At 37.5% G+C, this 18,313-nt stretch overlaps 1 protein-coding gene across 4 annotated transcripts in view; it reads right to left on the bottom strand.

Moving 5' to 3' along the window:
• MBNL3 (muscleblind like splicing regulator 3) overlaps window positions 1–18,313 on the bottom strand; it is a 118,220-nt gene that overhangs the window by 57,096 nt on the left and 42,811 nt on the right. For all 4 annotated transcript variants that reach the window (XM_087426439.1, XM_014792776.2, XM_004437270.3 and 1 more), the window contains exon 2: window positions 11,078–11,977. In XM_087426439.1, coding sequence (XP_087282565.1) covers window positions 11,078–11,254 — 177 coding nt within the window. In that variant the 5' untranslated portion in view covers window positions 11,255–11,977. The remainder of the gene's footprint in view (window positions 1–11,077; window positions 11,978–18,313) is intronic.

Below are 18,313 nucleotides of genomic sequence, written 5' to 3'. Positions count from 1 at the left end.
AGAAACAATCTTGAGCTATGTTCCCATAAACAACACTGTAAATGAATTGGGTTAGACTCCAAGTTACTTTACAAAAAAGTATTTGACCCATAATCAAGCTGAACTACTACTGCAATATTTCAGTTGATCTGTGACAGGTACCTCCTAGCTGGCCAGGGCATTGTACTAAGGAGTATATAACAGACCCAGACATCAAAGAGTTCCATGAAGTGAAGATGTACATGATCCACAGCCAGTTATAATCCCCAATTCTGGCTAGCTAACTCAGCAATGCAGGGTTTGGGGAGGAGGAGGGACAAGGGAGTCAAGACAGCTCAGTGTTCTGACTCCCAGAGATTAAACAGAGTTTAGTATTACTAAGTTAGATAACTTTGTCTAAAAATAAAAAATACCCTGCCTCTCTTCCTCCTTCTTCTCAGAATTAATAGCCTAAATCATTGTCAAATAACTAAATATGAACCTTAATTTAAAGACTTAATCTAAATAGAGTATCATGAAACAATAAATGAGGAAGGGATTAGGCAAGGGAAAGTTGGCTCCCCCCGCCCCATTTGAAGTACAAAAAGTGAAGGAGAACCACAAAACTTCGCAGGCAGTGCATCCCAATGTCCTGTGGGACAGTCTGACCATGATAAGGGTCAGATGCTTTAGGTTTAGTGAAACAATAGCCCAATTGATGTTTTCTCCCTTTTTTTCTTCTCCACAAGGGGAAAAAAAAAACTAAAATGATTGGAAGAACACTGGAGTCCTCAGGCTGTTTTGATAACTGCTTCTGTGACGTTGGGCAAGTGACTCTTCCTCACTGGATCTCCAGTTTCCTTATCTGTAAATGGTAACCATTTGAACTGAATGGTCTTCCTTCTGCAGCCAAAATTCTTGATTTTATAGGTTTGTGAAGTGCTATTATGGGTATAAATGCTTTCTTAACTATTTAATTATTTGACTCATTCAGCTATTTGGGATCAGTCCCAGGATCAGCCACTGCATGAATTTCAGAGTTATCTCATTACTATACCCAAAGTTTAAAAAAGACAGAAAAATGAAAAGAAACAATACCCCACTGTATTTCTGAGCATCAAAAGACAGGAGATGCATGTGTAAAACTAAAAAAGCTAATTTTTTAAAACATTTTATCATGACACAACTTTAGACTTACAGAAAAATTGCAAAAATGGTACAGAGCGTTCCTGCGTACCCTTCACTCAGATTCCTATAATGTCAACAACTTACATGCCGTACATAGCACAGTTATCTAAACGAGGAAATTAGCTCTAGTACAATACTATTAAGTAAACTAGAGATATTATTTGAATTTCACCAATTTTCCCCCTCATGTCCTTTCTCTGTTCCAGGATCTAATCCAGGATCCCACATCGTGTTGACTTGTTTTACTCCTTAGTCTTCCGATGTGTGACAGTTCCTCAGTGACCTTCACGACCTTGACACTTTGGCCATTGGGAGCTCCTTCAGATTGGCTCCTGTGTCCTCTTGTCATGCCCCACCTTTTTCCAAGCACTTTCCTATTTCCTGGCACCACAAGACATTACAGGTTCACTTGTATTTTCCCTGCCTCAGTCCAGCATCAGCCATTACTCCAAGGAGCCCTGGTTCCTTTATTGAAGAGTGGTAGAAACCAGGATCTGGGTGCTAGGTGTGCTTCTTACTATTGGGGTGTCCTTGCTTGTAGGTCCTCCTAAGACAGAGCTAGGAAATAGAAGCATGCATACTAACCCATGTTAACACATACACATCTATATTTATTTCTGTACCTGTCTATCTGTGTACATATGAAAATTAAGTTGAGTTCATACTGATGTCTCCATTTTAATCCAAATCACCAAATTTATCCTAGCTTTCCCCTTTTCCTTATTTTTAACTTTTTTCTCTGATGGTGACAAACTTGGCTATTTACCTCTTCTCTATTCACTTATTTGTTCAACCCTAGCATCCACATAAAGTACTTACATATGCTTGTAAGAGATTTATAACTAGAGCCCAGTATTTGTGTGAAATTCTGTTCATCTTTAATATAAATATAGCACTTCTGGGTTTCTTTTGATTAATGTCAGTATGGTATATCTTTTCCCATCCTTTTACTTTTAATATTTTTAACTAAAAAAAAGCAAAGAGAACTATGCTGCTCTTTGGGTAAAAAAAGTGAGAATAGGTATGTATATATTTGCATGTATATACATAAAATATCTTTGGGAGAAAGAAAATTAAATATATCAGTTGGGAGGTCAACAGGTTAACTGGAGAAAAGAGATGAGAGAGAAATTTCACTGCATACTCTTTTACACTTAATTTTTTTTACTTTTTTGAGATATTATTCATATGCCATAAAGTTCAACCTTTTAAAGTGTACACATAAATGGCTTTTAGTATATTAACCAAGTTGTGCAACCATTACTACTAACTCCAGAATATTTTCATCACCCCAAAAAGAAACCCTGTACCAATTAGCAGTCACTTCGCACTGTGCCTTCACTCCTTCTCCCCTCCCCCCAATGCTCCTGGCAACTACTAATCTGCCTTCTGTCTCTATGGATTTGCCAATTCTGGATATTTCATATAAGTGAGTCATACAACATGCAGTCTTTCTGATCTGGCTTTTTTCACTCAGTGTAATGTTTTCAAGGTTCATCCATGTTGTAGCATGTATCAGTATAGTAGTGCCCCCTTATCCATACATTCCAGGACACCAAGTGGGTCGCTGATACTGTGGATAGTACTGAACGCTATATATACTATGTTTTTTCCTTTACGTATTTGAGGTATAACAGTAAAACTAGCATAAATTTCTTTTTCCTTCTTCAGAATTTCACAGATAGAAGATTTGTTCTTACCATAGATCTTAGAAACCTCAGCATATGATTTTTTTTTCTTTTCTTATTAAGTCAAGAACTTTCACCTTTTTACTTAAAGGAAGCACTTTACAGCTTCTGTTTGGCATGTCTGAATTGCCAGCATCACTCCTCTTGCACTTTGTGGACATTATTAAGTAAAATAAGGGTGACTTGAACACAAGCACTGCCATACCATGACAGCTGATCTGACAACCAAGATGGCTACTAAATGCATGTAATGTATACAGCGTGGATACGCTAGACAAAGGGATGATTCGCATCCCAGGCAGGATGGAATGGGACTGCGTGAGATTTCATCAGCTACTCAGAACGGTGCGCAATGTAAAAGTTATGAATTGTTTATTTCTGGAATTTTCCATTTAATATTTTCAGACCACAGTTGACCTCGGGTAACTGAAACCTTGGAAAGCAAAACCATGGATAAAGGGGGACTACTGTACTTCATTCTTTCTTATAGCTGAATCATATTCCATTGTATGTATAAACCACATTTTGTGTATTCATCAATTGATGACGATTTGTTTTTTAAAATTTTGAATAATTAAAATATATTATCCATTCATAAATTAAATTTTAAAAAATAAAAAAAGAAACAACCTCCTCCTAAAAATAAAAAAAATTAAAAAGTTAAAAATAATATCATTAGGTAAATAATGTATGAAAAAGAATAACATATGGAAAAGTTTTGCTTGGCGATTTGCCAGAGGAGTCACAAGACTCAATAGAAGGTTATACTAAAGGCTACGATTTATTACAGCAAAGGACATAGAGCAAAAGCAGCAGCAAAAAGAAACACATCAGGAGAGTCCAGAGGAGCCCAGCACAGGCACCAGTGTTCTTCCTCATCTGAGGCCACACAGGACCTGCTCTCTCCCTCTGAGTCTTGGCCACGATATACACAGCCCTAGCTGATCTCCCTCAGCCCATTACCTCTCTGACCCCATCTGCTCCTGTTCTCCCCTTCATCCCTCTGCCCCAGCCACCCCCTTGACCTTGATGTCCCTCAAACATGCCAGGCTCACTCCTGCTCCGGGGCCTTTGCTGTTACTGTTCTCTTTGCCTGGAATGTTCTCAGAAGTCCTCACAGCTCACTCCCTCACCTCCTTCATGCCTCTCCTCAAATATCACCCCATTAGAGAGGCCTTCCTGACCACTTTATCCAAAACAGCAGTCCCTGCCATTTTCCGTGTCCTTCCCTTGCTTCATTTTTCTTCATACCTGATAATGTGTCCTTAACCTGAATATTTATTCCTTTTTGCCCACCCCTCCCCCAACTAGACTGCCTGCTCCGTGGGGGCAGGGGCTGGTTCTAGTTCGCTGCTAGATCCCCAGGCCTAGCCTGCTCCGTGGGGGCAGGGACTGTTTCTAGTTCACTGCTAGATCCCTGGGCCTGGCACAAGGCCTGGCACACGACAGGTGCTCAGTAGGCACCTATCTAGGGAATGAGTGAATGAATCCCATATAGACAGAGACACAGAGTAGCGGGGAAGACTGAAGGTATTTGGAGCACAGTAAGATTCCTTATTCTCAGCTCCAGACTATAGAGGAGATGCTCAACTAAATTCTTAACTTTTCTCTCAGGATTCAAGTGTGCAAATATTATATTTAGTATCATAAAATTTCTTTTATAAAGATGATTTGAGTTTCCCTTAGAGGCTAACCCTGTTGAAAAGGTTTTTTTTTCTTTCTTTTTTCTTTCTGATTAGAAGTAACACATTTGTAGAAGAAAATGTACACAATGCAGAAGGGACTAAGGTCGACAGTGCAAGTCCTCTGGACTGGAGGTTGGGGGAGAGGGAGGGCAGGGAACGCGCTGTGCCGACCGGGACAGCTGACACACAGCCGCAGCATCAGAGCAGCTGTGTCAACGGGGCTCATCGAAATGTCCCCACGGATAAACTGGTCACGTCGGACCGTCTGGCTCTGCTGTTTGTATCCTTTGCCTATTTTTCTAGGAAAATACCTTTCAGTGTATTTTTAATTTGTAAAGCTTGCAGTATATTAAAGAGCTTTTTGTCTGTCAAATTAGTTACAATTTCCCCGCCCAAATTCTGGCTTGTCTTCTAACTTTGTGGTGTTTTCTGCCATTCAGAAAGTACTTTTATTGTGTAGTCATTCTAATAATTCTTTGCTTTTATTGTTTCTGCCTTTGACAGAAGGCTTAGAATGTCTTCCCCACCCAGGATTATAAAAGTGTTCACTTGCATTTTCTTCTAGTACCGTCATGGCTTCATTTTATTCTTCATGTTTAAATTTTCAGGGCACCCGGAATTTATTTGGCAAAAGGACATTTCTGGAGTGCCGATGATGACCCGAGCCCTGCTCCAAGCACCTTCCGTGGGTCATCTCATTTGAATGCTCAGTAACTCCAGAGCTAGGGGCTGGGAGCATCTTTGTTTTCACAAGTGAGGAAACGTAGGAACAGGGAAGCAGGGTACTTATCCGAGACCCCACAGCTGGTGAAACGTGGCCCATCCAATGGTAAAGCCTACACAGGGTTGTTGTAAGGATTAGAGTGGGCATGTGTGAAGTGTCTGGAATACAGTAGGCAGTCAACAGATGGCAGAGTTTATTATTATTGTTGCATAGTTCTCACAAACCATTTCTGATGGTTGCGTATTATTTGAAAAATGGTGTATTTTTAAGGCAAACACATTTCTAAAATATTATTCCTTCACCAGTATGGAAAACGTTTGGAATTCCATGGAACAAATGAAACCTTTTATTTTAAAGAAACCGTTGTCATTAAAGAAAATTTTGAAGGGATATACACCAACATGTGAAGATATTCATTGGGTAATGGAATTACAGGTTTTTTTTTTTTTAATCTTTGTCTCTAGATTACAGTTTTCTAGAAAGAGTATGTTTTTATTTTCTGATCGGAAAAACAGCCACAATAACTGACATTTTAAAAAAGTCTATGAATGGGAGGAGATCAGGCAGTATCTAGATTTTTTTTTAATACCCTGGGAAAAATATGAAGCTGACAGGAAGAATAAATGGACGGAGAGGTTGGCTATCCAGGATCAGCAAGAGGGATGAGTGAGGGAGTGAGGTCTACGAGGAGGCAGGAGTTAAGGCAAGGTTTATGCAGCATTTATACAATTATGTAAAAGAAAGAAAGCCTGAAAGGAAACGTGTAGAAATGTTAGCAGTGGTACTGGATAGTGAGGATGCCATTTTATTACATTTTATTTACATTTTGTTACATTTAATTTTTATTCTTATCTTCTTGTGTAAGATTTTAAAATTTCTTGTATTTTCCTTTCCCTTCATAAAGATGCATAACTTTTAAAATTGAAGGGAAATGTTATCCATTGTGAAAACAAAGATAGAAAATCTGTTTCCCGAGGCAGAGAATAAGTTAGAGGTAGCCAGAGGCACTGACTCCAGCACAGGGGCCATCCCACAGGAGCATGTGACAGGGACATGTATATCACAAAACTTCTTGGGCTTTCCATTCTCCTGTGTTCTTTGTGGAGGCCTGTTGCTATTACTTTCTCTGTCATGCCCTGGGTCTATTTTCCCCTCCCTACCCTTCTTGATTGACCATAAGTACAGAAGTGCATCAGCCATCACTTCTAAGATGGACACTTGTTCACATTTTGACATCTTGGATACTGGGATGCCCCTTACGATCAATGGTATGTTGTAGGAGATAATAAATAAAGGAAGGTATTTATCAATTTTCACAAAAGGAAAACTGATCACTTTACAGCAGAGAAACCCAGCAGACACCATCTTAATCAAGTGATTAAGGTTAACATGAGTGATAAGATACACCAACATCGTGTACTCTCAGATATGATGCACATCATTTCTGTGATTTTCTTGCAAAAAATGTATGACCTCAATCAAATCATGAGAAAGCATTCAACAAACCCAAATTGAGAGGCATTCTACAAAATAACTGACCAGTACTCATCCAAAATGTCAAGGTCATGAAAGATAAGGAAAGACTGAGGAACTGTCACAGATTGCAGGAGACTGAGGGGACATTACAAGTGAATACAATGTGGGATCCTGGATTGGATCCTGGAACAGAGAAAGGACATGAGGGGGAAAATTGGTGAAATTCAAATAAGATCTCTAGTTTACTCAATAGTAGTGTACTAGAGTTAATTTCCTGGTTTAGATAACTGTGCTATGTATGGTATGTAAGTTGTTGACATTACAGGAAGCTGAGTGAAGGGTAGGCAGGAACTCTCTGTACTATTTTTGCAACTTTTCTGTAAGTCTAAAATTATGTCAAAATAAAAAGTTTAAAAAGTGAAGTTCAGCTATAAATATGTATTTGATTAGGTACTAATTGTAATTTCATTTTTCTTTCAAAAGAGGTTTTTGAAATGCCCAAAACAGCATTGACTTTAGCCAAAGATACTTCCCTTTTAAGGTCAGTATCATAGAAGATAGATATCCTTAAGTAACATGTTATTTTCCTTGAATCTCAGGATGACAGATGCTGCCCATGTGTCTTTATAGTGCAGGTAGACCTCTCTCATGGAGCTCATAAATGGTTCTAAATCTTGCATAATCCAGAAACCCTTGGGAATATGTTGCTCGGAGTCTTATGCTCCTGCTAAGTTTTCCCTTAGCAAGTAGGGATGGGATAAATATTCAGCCAAAAATACTCAAATTTTAAACTAGTGAAAACTACTGTGACTAGTGATACTAGTACAGAATATACTGGTACCTCAGGACAATTTGACCTACAAGAATAGATTCACATACATATGCCTGGCACACAACAGGCTTTACTTGTCAAAATATTATTATGCTTGTGATCATATGTGATGTTTCAAGAAATAGTGTAGGGCCAGTTTATGTGTGTTCCTCACCCAGTTTCCATCTTTTAAGAATGTACATTCCTAAAATATATATTGGGTTGACATGACCGTCCTCTGACTATGCCTGTTGCTAAGTCCTTTGCCAAGAAATTTTTATTACAAAACTACCCCAAGTGGTGAGTGAGGTAGGCAGATGGGATGGGTGTTGATCTGTCATAATGAAAAATAATGACAGCATTTATATTCTTCCTGGATAACATGTGTCTGATATCACACTGCTTCGAGTATAGAGGGGAAGGTTCAAGACATGACATTGTTGAAGCAGAATACGTGAACATAACAATCTTGGCTATGGAAACAATCACAAAGATTCTAGGTTGGAATTTTTAATGATGATCTTTTGTTAAAATCTAAGGGACCTTAACTAAAAGTACCAACCTAGATCACTGGCAAACTGTAATATCAAGAAATTGGCACAGAATGGGTTAAGCAATACTTTGGAGAGAAATTTTGAAATAAATTGTGCCAACCAGACTAGACAATTGAGAAAAAAAACAGCTGCATATAAACATGACATGTGAATCTTTTATGTAGCTGGAAATTAATCTATGGGCTGTACTGTCTAGATCTCAATCTGAAAATGGTACAAACTTCATCACTGAACACTCAACATTCATGGAGTGATGGGCACAGCACTTCAGCACAATACACAATTAGTCATCAAGCTTGACCTCCTTATTTTCATAGCATCCCCTCATTATGAGGTGAGATAGAACATTGTATCTATTGTGCCTATTATGAAGGCAAAGAACCATCATCATCTGGTAGAGTACCTAGTGCTAATGGAAACCTTACAAAAACAAAAACCGAAAAACAAAAGCAGCAGCCCAAAACTCATCAGATTATTGCTTCAGTTATTTAACGACTCATGGAAGAAATGGTGCACAGACGCATTTCAAAGGTGTTTCAATTATACAAACTCGAGGGGGGTAGCAAATGCTGTAATAATTATTGAGGGATGTTATTTGTGTATTATAGTTATAATAGTAGTACAATCAACATAGGTCAATTACCCTCAACTTACTATAGCTTTCATGCATATCAGGGATTAGGAATAATATAACAGAAAAGAACGACAAAGCTTTTGTGCAGACATGGAACTGTGATGAATGTGCTATCTAAATGGCAAATTAATTAACTGTTTGAAAGTCTTTGTATATTTCAAATATTAAATTTTTCATTAAAATTTGAGAATGTAGGGATTATGTAAATCGTCTTTGTCCTATGTGACTGGTCATCAAGACATTAATGTAATGCAAAAATTATTTTAAAAGCACTGGATGCAGTGAGTAGACAGTGTATTTAAATAATTAAGTGGCTTATTAATATTCATTGGCCATTATCCATGTAGTCTCTGAATTAAACATTTTCCAAGCTTTAAAGTGGTAGTGCAGTATGCATTTATGCATTTTGTTAACAATCGCTTTCCGTATTACTTTTCTTCAAAATGTTTCCTTTATGGCACTCTTTTGCCTTTAAATGGGAGAACTGATCAAAGCATACCAATGATTAGGACGATCACACATCTCCTTCTACCAGATGCCTGGAAAGATAGAATTTACAAAGCCTGCAAGGAACTCTATGTCAAAAAGTAAACCATAAAACAGTAATAATTAGCTTGAAGAACTAATATCAGACTCATGGCAACTGGATTTGGGCATGTCCATTTGGAACATTCGTTTGTAGTTTTAAATAATAAACCCTAACTAAATAGAACCATTTTGAAGAACTTCTAAAACAAACATCTTAGTTAATAGTAAGAAAATAATCTTTCATTTAATTCACTTTTATAGTGATACATGGTTTTTCATTTATGTTATCTCATTGGAATCTTCACAATAATCGTGGAAGTTAGGTAGAGAAGAATCATCCATCTATTAGAGATAAAGTAACTCAAGCTTTGTCAGATTAAGTAGCCACTGGTCAGATACAGTAGTGGGGCTGGGACTGTACCCCAGATCTTCTGAAACAACATATGGAAAGTTCCTAGTGCAGTGCTGGACCCTCTATATGGACTGGATGAAAGACATCTCCTTGTTTTCCCCAACTAGCTCAGTGCTCTTTTCCACTTCACAGCACTGCCCAGTCCTGCAGCAGTAGGTTTAAATAATACACAGAATACTTGTAGATGAAACTTGAATGATACTGAAATGAAGAAAACAAAATAACCCCTTTAAGTCATAATATCTGCTGCAAATAAGAGCAATTCCGACATTTTCAATGGAAGGAATTACCATTATCTTTATGATAGTTTCCCTTCTTGAACTGGAATGGTGTGCAACAAAAACTAGTAACACAAAATTAGTAAAAGTAACTACTTAAGTAGGATACCACTTGATAAAATGTTTTTCTGAAGAAATGATCACATGAAGGAATACATGCCTATTAGACAATGCAGCCATAAATAAAAATGTTAATGAAGTAAAATTGGTCATGATGAGAACAAAACAATATCAAGAAATTGAAAAGGTTCGTATTAAGATTAATTCATTTTGACATATTTTGAAAAAAAATCTCGAATGTCTCGTAGCAAATCTTATTAATTAAACCTGGAATCTACTATCATTTTTTTACTTCATGCTTTAATTTGTACATCTATATCCTTAATTTAAGGATAACTATGAATAAAACATGACAATCAGTGCATTTTCTTGTTCTGCAATCATATATGTTCTATTCTACATAATATCTCATCTGCCCTCCCCTTTTGTTTATATTGTAGTACCTAATATTTGGGTTTGATGACCTTGGCAATAGGACTTTCCTTATAAAATGTACTCACAAAACTGAGATTGTTTTCAATCAGCAGTTCAGGAAGAAAATTAAGTGAACTTAGTTTTGTAGCAATATGTTTAAGGTAAAGGTTCAAAATATACTTCAACTAAGAAACTTTAAAATGCCATCATTTTCCTCTTGGATGGTGAGATTTTCATGTCATACTCTTTATTCATTCTCTGAAAGCTCACTGGTCCCTGTCAAGAGTATTTTGATAACAGTTAATAAGTTATAATTCGGTAAAGGGCTTCTCTAGGTTCTATGAGGATTATGATCACTGTATTCAAAATGTAAACCATACACAAAGACGTAAAGTTTGGCAAGGCTGCAATTTCTCACTGCTACAAAAATTCTTGAACTTTTTTCTTTAAGTCTATCTATCTTGATCAGTGGGCTTTGATGGGGTAAGCTTTAGTCTGGCTTAGTTCTACAAACACAAAGTCTACATCCTGTCTTAAAAAACAAACAAACAAAACTTACTGCTTTCATGTTATTATTAACTTCACTAATTTCAAAGTACATCATATTTCAAAAAACAGAAATCAACAAATTTAAATTAAACGTTATGTGCGTTTAGATGAGGCTCACCTTTAAAGAATCAAAACAAGCCACCACACGACCATTTTCCACATGGCAAACTCTTGGCGGATGGGCAAACTTGCAGTCTGCATCAGCTCGAGAGCAGGTTCCTCTCTGAAATTCTCTACAGACTTCTAAAGTCAGCCACTTGGTATCACGAACCAAGGTAACGTTGACAGCCGTCATAGTGAAAGCAAAGTTAAAATCAAGTGCACCCTCTCTAGGACAATATTACCGCTGTTGTTAAAAGGTTAAAAACGAATTCAAGCTAAATGTGAAGAGATAACAGGTTGCTTTCGTGAAATGTTTCGTTGTTCGCACTTAGGTTTTAAATTTAAGTCAATATTGGTCTAGTCAAACAAAAAGCCAATCATAAAATAAAAATTGTATCAGAATAACTAAAAATCAAATTAGAGACCAACTCCTTTAAGAAGGCAACCATAAAGGTTAAAATATTGAGTGTTTTATTTTGTTCCTCTGTCGAAGTTACTTCAAATAACTGGCAGAGATTCAAAAGAATTCTGTGTTCTCCAGTTGGTTTTCAATTATTCTCGCAAAAAGCATATGCTGCTGGCTGCCCTTCAGTTTGTGGAAAGGTCTCAGATCAAGGGGAGAAAAGTTGTTCTCCCTATTTCTTGGCTTTAAAGGTCGAGATTGGTAAGGATGGTACAACTGTAAAGTTGTTTTTTTGTTTGTTTGTTTGTTTGTTTGTTGCTGCAAAATCAGGAGGAGGGAAAATGACTATAAAACTGAGAATCAAAAAAAAAAATGAAGGGAGTTGCTGAGAGTGAACTACAATCACTCCAGGTTTCAGGGGGCTGGCGGTGGCAGGGAGAGGGGTTTATAAAGAGACAGCTCTAGAGTGGAATCCAAGCGGCAGAGTTTTCAGAAAAGGCACTTTTCAGAAACCTGCAAGAAAAAAATAAAATTAGCTACTATAATACAGTGCTTTCTTTTTAAACTCGAGATTCGGAAAAGAAGTAAGCATATCCTATTTACAACAGGAAGCATCTAGATACTGACAGTGCAACGTCGTACAGTCAGTCATTGTCAATAAAAAGGGCATTTCCCAGTGTAGGACTGTGCATAGTAAAAGGAAGCAAAAGCTTAGATTTACTGTTGCAATACAAGAGTGGGCAACAACCCAACTCAAAAAAAAGATTGCTTCATTTGATCTGTTTAGGGGCAGAAATTCATTTTGGGGTCTACTGCACAGAAAATGCCAGAGCTTGACATGACAGTCCCTTATGCAGTCATGATCCACCTGCATGTCTCCAGTTTTTAGAGGCTACCAAAGACCTGTCTTTAAACTAGCTTTCTATGATCTGATTGAAGGCTTGAGTTTCTGCTCTCAAAATCCAGAATACAGAAATTGCTAAGAAAATGTAAGTTGCTCCAAGAGGTAACTCTGTGTGCGTATTTGAAATGTAATTGTTGATGTTCACATAAAAAAGTCATGATATAACTAGCTGGGGACCCACTGCCAATGAAGTAGGATAGGGGATGGAAATGTAAAACGTGCTTCAGTCTCTATGAAGGGATATTAGAACAACTCAGAAGGAGGTTTCAGCGTATACAAATAAGTGAGACAGAAAGCACTGCTCAATCATACATTAAATATTGTGCAGCTTTAAGGTTTGCAGTTTAACCCAGTGTCAACCAGCAACAATTTCTAGGAACTCAGCTGAGAAGACAGATGAAAGGTTAATGTACTGGCATTATTGCCATGAACACATACCGAAATAAAAGGGATTTTCTAAAGCAAACGTAAGCTCTGAGTATCAGACAAATCAACTAACTGTTAACTTCATCAAAAAAGTAGAATTAAAGTTCTTGAAAACACTTCATTTATTTTTTTAAACAATATCTTCAATAATTTTACAGAATCTGAATTTTCTGTTTGTCCTTTTGGCATTCAAGATAAAACTCAATGTCACCTAATTTTTCAGATACCATTGGGAAATTAAGCATCTAGAAAATTCACACATGCTTATCCATTCAAGAGCAAAACATGTGTTTCTCTGAGTCATTCTTCACGGAAATCTTTCTAAAACGTATTATACGTAGTTTTGCCTTCTTAAAAAATACTGAACAAAATTTGGCTTCTGGTTGAAGACTTGGGGTCATAAATGTCCTGGGAAGTATTATAATTCTCCTCCTTCAGTGGCAGATTGCTAATTGTCACTTCCACTGTCACTTCTCTTCCTGCCACAACATCTGTCATAGTGGATTGTCCAGTTCCCTTCTGGAAAACATAATAGTCAATCATGATGTTGAATAAGAGTTAGTTACTCACTGACTAAGGGGCCTAAGGGGCAAAGTGCAGGGCTTTCATGCAGAAGGTCTATGACTGCTCTTACTGGTTTGAGAGCCCTTTTGCAATATGTTCCATGCAGGATCATGTTCTAGAGGGAAGGTTAAGTTTGTCAGGCAAATGACCTCTAGAAAAATATTTAAAATATTAAAAAAAAATAGCCGGATAGGGGAAATGAAAATGAAAACCACAATGCAATACCATGTCACACCCATTAGGATGGCTATGATAAAAAAGAGGAAAAAATTGGAGAAATTGGAACCATCATGCATTGCTGGTGAGAATGTAAAATAGTGCAGCTGCTGTGGAAAACAGTCTGACATTTCCTCAAAATGTTAAACAGTTACCTTATAACCTAGCACTTTTACACCTAGGTATATACCCAGAAGAATTGAAAGCAGGGTCTAGAGGAGATATTTGTGCACTCATATTCATAGCAGCACTATTCATGATAGCCAAGAGGCAGAAACAACCCAAGGGTCCATGAACAGATGAATGGATACACAAAATGTGATATATCCACAAAATGGCATATTATTCCACCATTAAAAGGAATGAAGTACTGATACATGGTACAACATGAATGAACCTCGGAAACATTATACTAAGTGGAAGAAGCCAGTCACAAAGGCCACATATTGTATGGTTCCATTTATATTAAATATCCAGTGTAGGCAAATCCATAGAGTCAAAAAGCATATTAGTGGTTACAAGGCTCTGGGGGAGGGGAGACAGCAGAATAACTGCTTAATGGGTATGGGGTCTCCTTTGGGGGTGATAAAAATATTCTTGGATTAGATAGTGGTGATGGTTGCACAATTTTTTGAATATACTAAAACCCATTCACTAAATTATACATTTTATATATATATATATTTTGTGTGTATGTGAAAAGGACTAGCCCTGAGCTAACATCCAATGCCAATCCTCCCCTTTTTTCTTGAGGAAGATTGGCCCTGGGCTAACACCTATGCCCATGTTCCTCTACTTTATATGGGACGCCTCCACAGCATGGCCTAACAAGCGGTGTGTCAGTGCACGCCCAGGAGCGGAACCTGCAAACCCCGGGCTGTGGCAGCGGAACCCGCACACTCAACCGCTGTGCCTCCGGGCCGGCCTCAAATTATACACTTTAAATGGGTGAATTGGATAGCATGTGAATTATATATCAATAAAGCTATTATATTTTTTAAAAGTCTAAAGAGACATAACAACAACAACAAAAAGCCTCATGAGTGATGGAATTAACTACCCCAATCTTTCTTAGGTTCTCCTTAGGCAAAAATTCTTCTAAGTAATGTTGCTAAGTCGAATTTCAAGAGTAAATGAGTTTCCATACTGTAATTGACTTAGTGTATTATGGAAAGTACTCTAAAAGAGTACTTTCTTTGAGTTTGTAAGTTTACATTTAAAGATATATTCAAATTTAATGCTACAACTAAATTATACAGGCTGTCTGAACACATTTGAAAGAAAAATAACCAAAAAGGAATATATATATTATTTCCTCAGAACATAAACAATGAGGGTCTGGAGAAAGATTTTTCTGCAGAGATCCATTAAGCATAGAAACAGATAATAAATAATAAATTTGAATTTTGAACTTTCACAAATGAAAAATGCAAACAGGAATTGGACTCTGGCCATGCATTTTATGTAAGATAAGGGGAATGAGAGAAGGAATTTTCTTATTTTTTTTTAAATCGGCCTGTAACCTCTGATGGGACGCTGGCCAATTCCTTAAAACAGTCCTGGCCAGCGCATGTCTTCCTTCAGACTGGAACTATTTTTGGAGCTGGCGTAGAAGCTAGGCGCAACAACGAAAGGGAGTTGGTGTGACGATGGAGAGAAGTTCCCTCATGCAGCTCTGCTCATCTGTGTGTAAAAGACAGGGAGGGGATCCATTTTCCTCTGTGTTTTAAAGAAGATCAACTCTGTTTGGGGGACAATACAGCTTTATCGTCACTACCTTAGATATGAGTAATAGGAATCCAATTTTTCTTTTTTTGATTTATAGTTCTCTAATGTAGAACATGAAAAGTTACCATTTCATTGTACATTTGTACTTGTATACTATTTGTAGTTCACAAGTGCTTTTATTTCATTGATCTTCGGAGCTCTAAAACATATTCTAAAGCATGGGTGATAACCCAAAAATACTGATGAATGAAATGAAGCTCAAAGAGGTTAAATTACTTATCTGAAGGTACAAAGCCTTAAGTGGTAGAGCTGTGACTCAAGGCAAGATCCTCTGACTCCAAATTCGGTAGACATCATTTCTTATCTCTTATCTCTCTTGGGAATCTTAAACAAGGAAAGCCACTCATTTTTGTGTAGTACTTATGATTCCTTCTCAAAATTACTTTCATGCTGGTTGTATCACCGTCTTCATAATATCCCTAAGTTGTGCTGCACCGACGTTTATCCAGCATCTACTATGTGCCGGGCACTGTTCTAGCTGTTGAACAAGACTAAGATCCCTGCTGCTGTGGAACTTCCTATTCTCAGTTAAATAGAGAAGAAACCTAAGGCATAGAGAAGTGAAATGTTTATGAGAGTTTATGAGGGGCTGGAAGCAGACACTAGATATTCTGACTTCAACACAGGCCTCTAATTTGCTGTGAATGGTACACCAAGCACTATAAGTTAAAAACACTCTTAAACACACACTCAAACACTATTGCATAGAAACGAGTCACCAAAAGAAATGTCTTAGAATTACACCAAGTCTTACTGCTCTCCAGATTCCTCTCAGAAAGGGTACTATTGTTCCCATTTTACAGACAGAGAAACAGAGGTGGAGAAAGGTAAAGTAATTTAACTTGCACAACTGCATGTAGCTAATAGGTGATAAAGTCATAGATGAAACCTAGGCAGTCTGGGTCTAGAGCCCACCCTCTTGACCACGTCACAATACTGTGTCTCTTTTATGACATGTATCACATTCTTCTTGATTATAGGCCCTTAACTTTTCTCCCTTAATAGACTATAAATTCCTTGAGGGTAGGGATCATGTCTTAGTTTTTTGCTGGCTCTATTTTTACATCAGAAGTTAGAACGTTATAGCCTTCCCCAGGTTTCCTATTTTGAAAGGTCAAAGAATAAATGGTAATTTAACATCAACCCTTCTTTTGTATGACGCTAGCAAGGAGTTTTGTCAGTTGAGCACCCTCTGGGCTGGCTGAGCTTTGGCCACCTCTGCAGTTTCGAATCTACTGGACCTGGAAAGTTGAGTATTTTCTCACAATTCTAGCTTTCAAATTGGATTGTTAATACCTGGGATTATTGATATATAGAACATTCAGTTTTCATAATGAATGGTCTATTCCCGCTCATTTGACAGCTGCAAGATTTTATCCCAGATTTAGAGTAAAAATATGGGACATTCAATGACTTCTGTCTATATCTTTGCAGAGTATGTTAATTTTTGGAATGTTTTTGCCCAGCAGTCACTGTGATGAAACTGAACTGGGAGTGGAGGTGGAGGAGGTTTCACTTTGAGCCACAGGAAGAAACATTCCCTAAGTATTCTTCCTTGAAAAAAAGTTAATCTTGACTTTTAATTAATGTACATAATATGAAGAAAATATAAATATAAAATATAAACTTTTTTATTTTAAAATTACGTACATACTAGATTCATCATTACGTGCTTCTAAGGATTCACTCCTCCTTTCTTTTGCCTCCCCTCCACAAGGCAGCACACAACATAAAAACACTGCCAACGCCTGGTCAGAAGATCACAAAGATATTATTTGGCACCTAAAGCAATACCTGAAGAGGCAATTCTTTAAATGCATTTATCAACCTCCTGAATAAACAATGAAAACAATGTTTTATTTATTTCTTTTCAGTTTAAGCTTTCCTTACATCTGTATTCCCTCGGAATTTCTTGTGGCCATTTATTTTGGCTCTACGAATATATGACACACCTGCCACACGCTGCTGATATTGGCAGGCTGACAAGGTTTAAAAGCTTTCAAGTTTTCGAAGTTGCTTCAAGTTCTATTTCCCTCCCATGTTTTGGTTAGTGGTCCACCAATACACATTCTTTAAGGCACATGAGAGGTGTTCAGCAGTGCAGATGGAAACCATGATTTCACAGGCATTCTACGGAAAACTGAGTTTTATGTCCAAAGAAAAAAAGGCTGTAAAAATAAGGATATTTTGCCTATGTGCAGAACCTTTCCATTAAGTTTATTTTTAAAGCTTCCTTGTATTTTTTTTTGACAATTATCCCAGGGTAATAAATTTAATATACCTTTTACAAAAAGCAGGTAAGTCAAGTTAATCCATTTCAAAAAGCAATTAAAAGACCCACCTCAGTTCATACATATGGTCATAGAAAGAAAAAAAAACAGGTGCTACGGTGTCTCTTTTGAACACAGATTTAGCAACCAAGGTGTGTGACTGCTTTTGTTTGTCAAAGGAGTTCATCTTTTTTTTTAAAGGTGTGTCCCCCCCCCCTTTTTTATTTTGTGAGGAAGATCAGCCCTGAGCTAACATCCATGCCAATCCTCCTCTTTTTGCTGAGGAAGACTGGCTCTGAGCTAACATCTATTGCCAATCCTCCTTCTTTTTTTTCCCCAAAGCCCCAGTAGATAGTTGTATGTCATAGTTGCACATCCTTCTAGTTGCTATATGTGGGATGCCGCCTCAGCATGGCTGGAGAAGCGGTGTGTGGGTGCGCGCCCGGGATCCTAACCCGGGCCGCCAGTAGCGAGCACGTGCACTTAACCGCTAAGCCACGGGGCCGGCCCAGGTGTGTCTCTTGTTAAATAATGTACGAATTTATGAGAACTTGCTAATAAATGCCATTTAAATATTTTAAACTAATTCAATTTAATATAAAAACAACTTAAAACCTAGATTCTAAACACAGTTGTTATTAAACAACACCAGTTAATTGTTTGCTTATGTGCATGGAACAG

This window comes from Ceratotherium simum, chromosome X (assembly GCF_057802395.1).
Source record: "Ceratotherium simum simum isolate JZ-2026a chromosome X, ASM5780239v1, whole genome shotgun sequence".
NCBI classification, from domain to species: Eukaryota; Metazoa; Chordata; class Mammalia; order Perissodactyla; family Rhinocerotidae; genus Ceratotherium; species Ceratotherium simum.
Note: the sequence above shows the minus strand (reverse complement) of the source record. Positions and strands in the feature narration are given on the sequence as shown.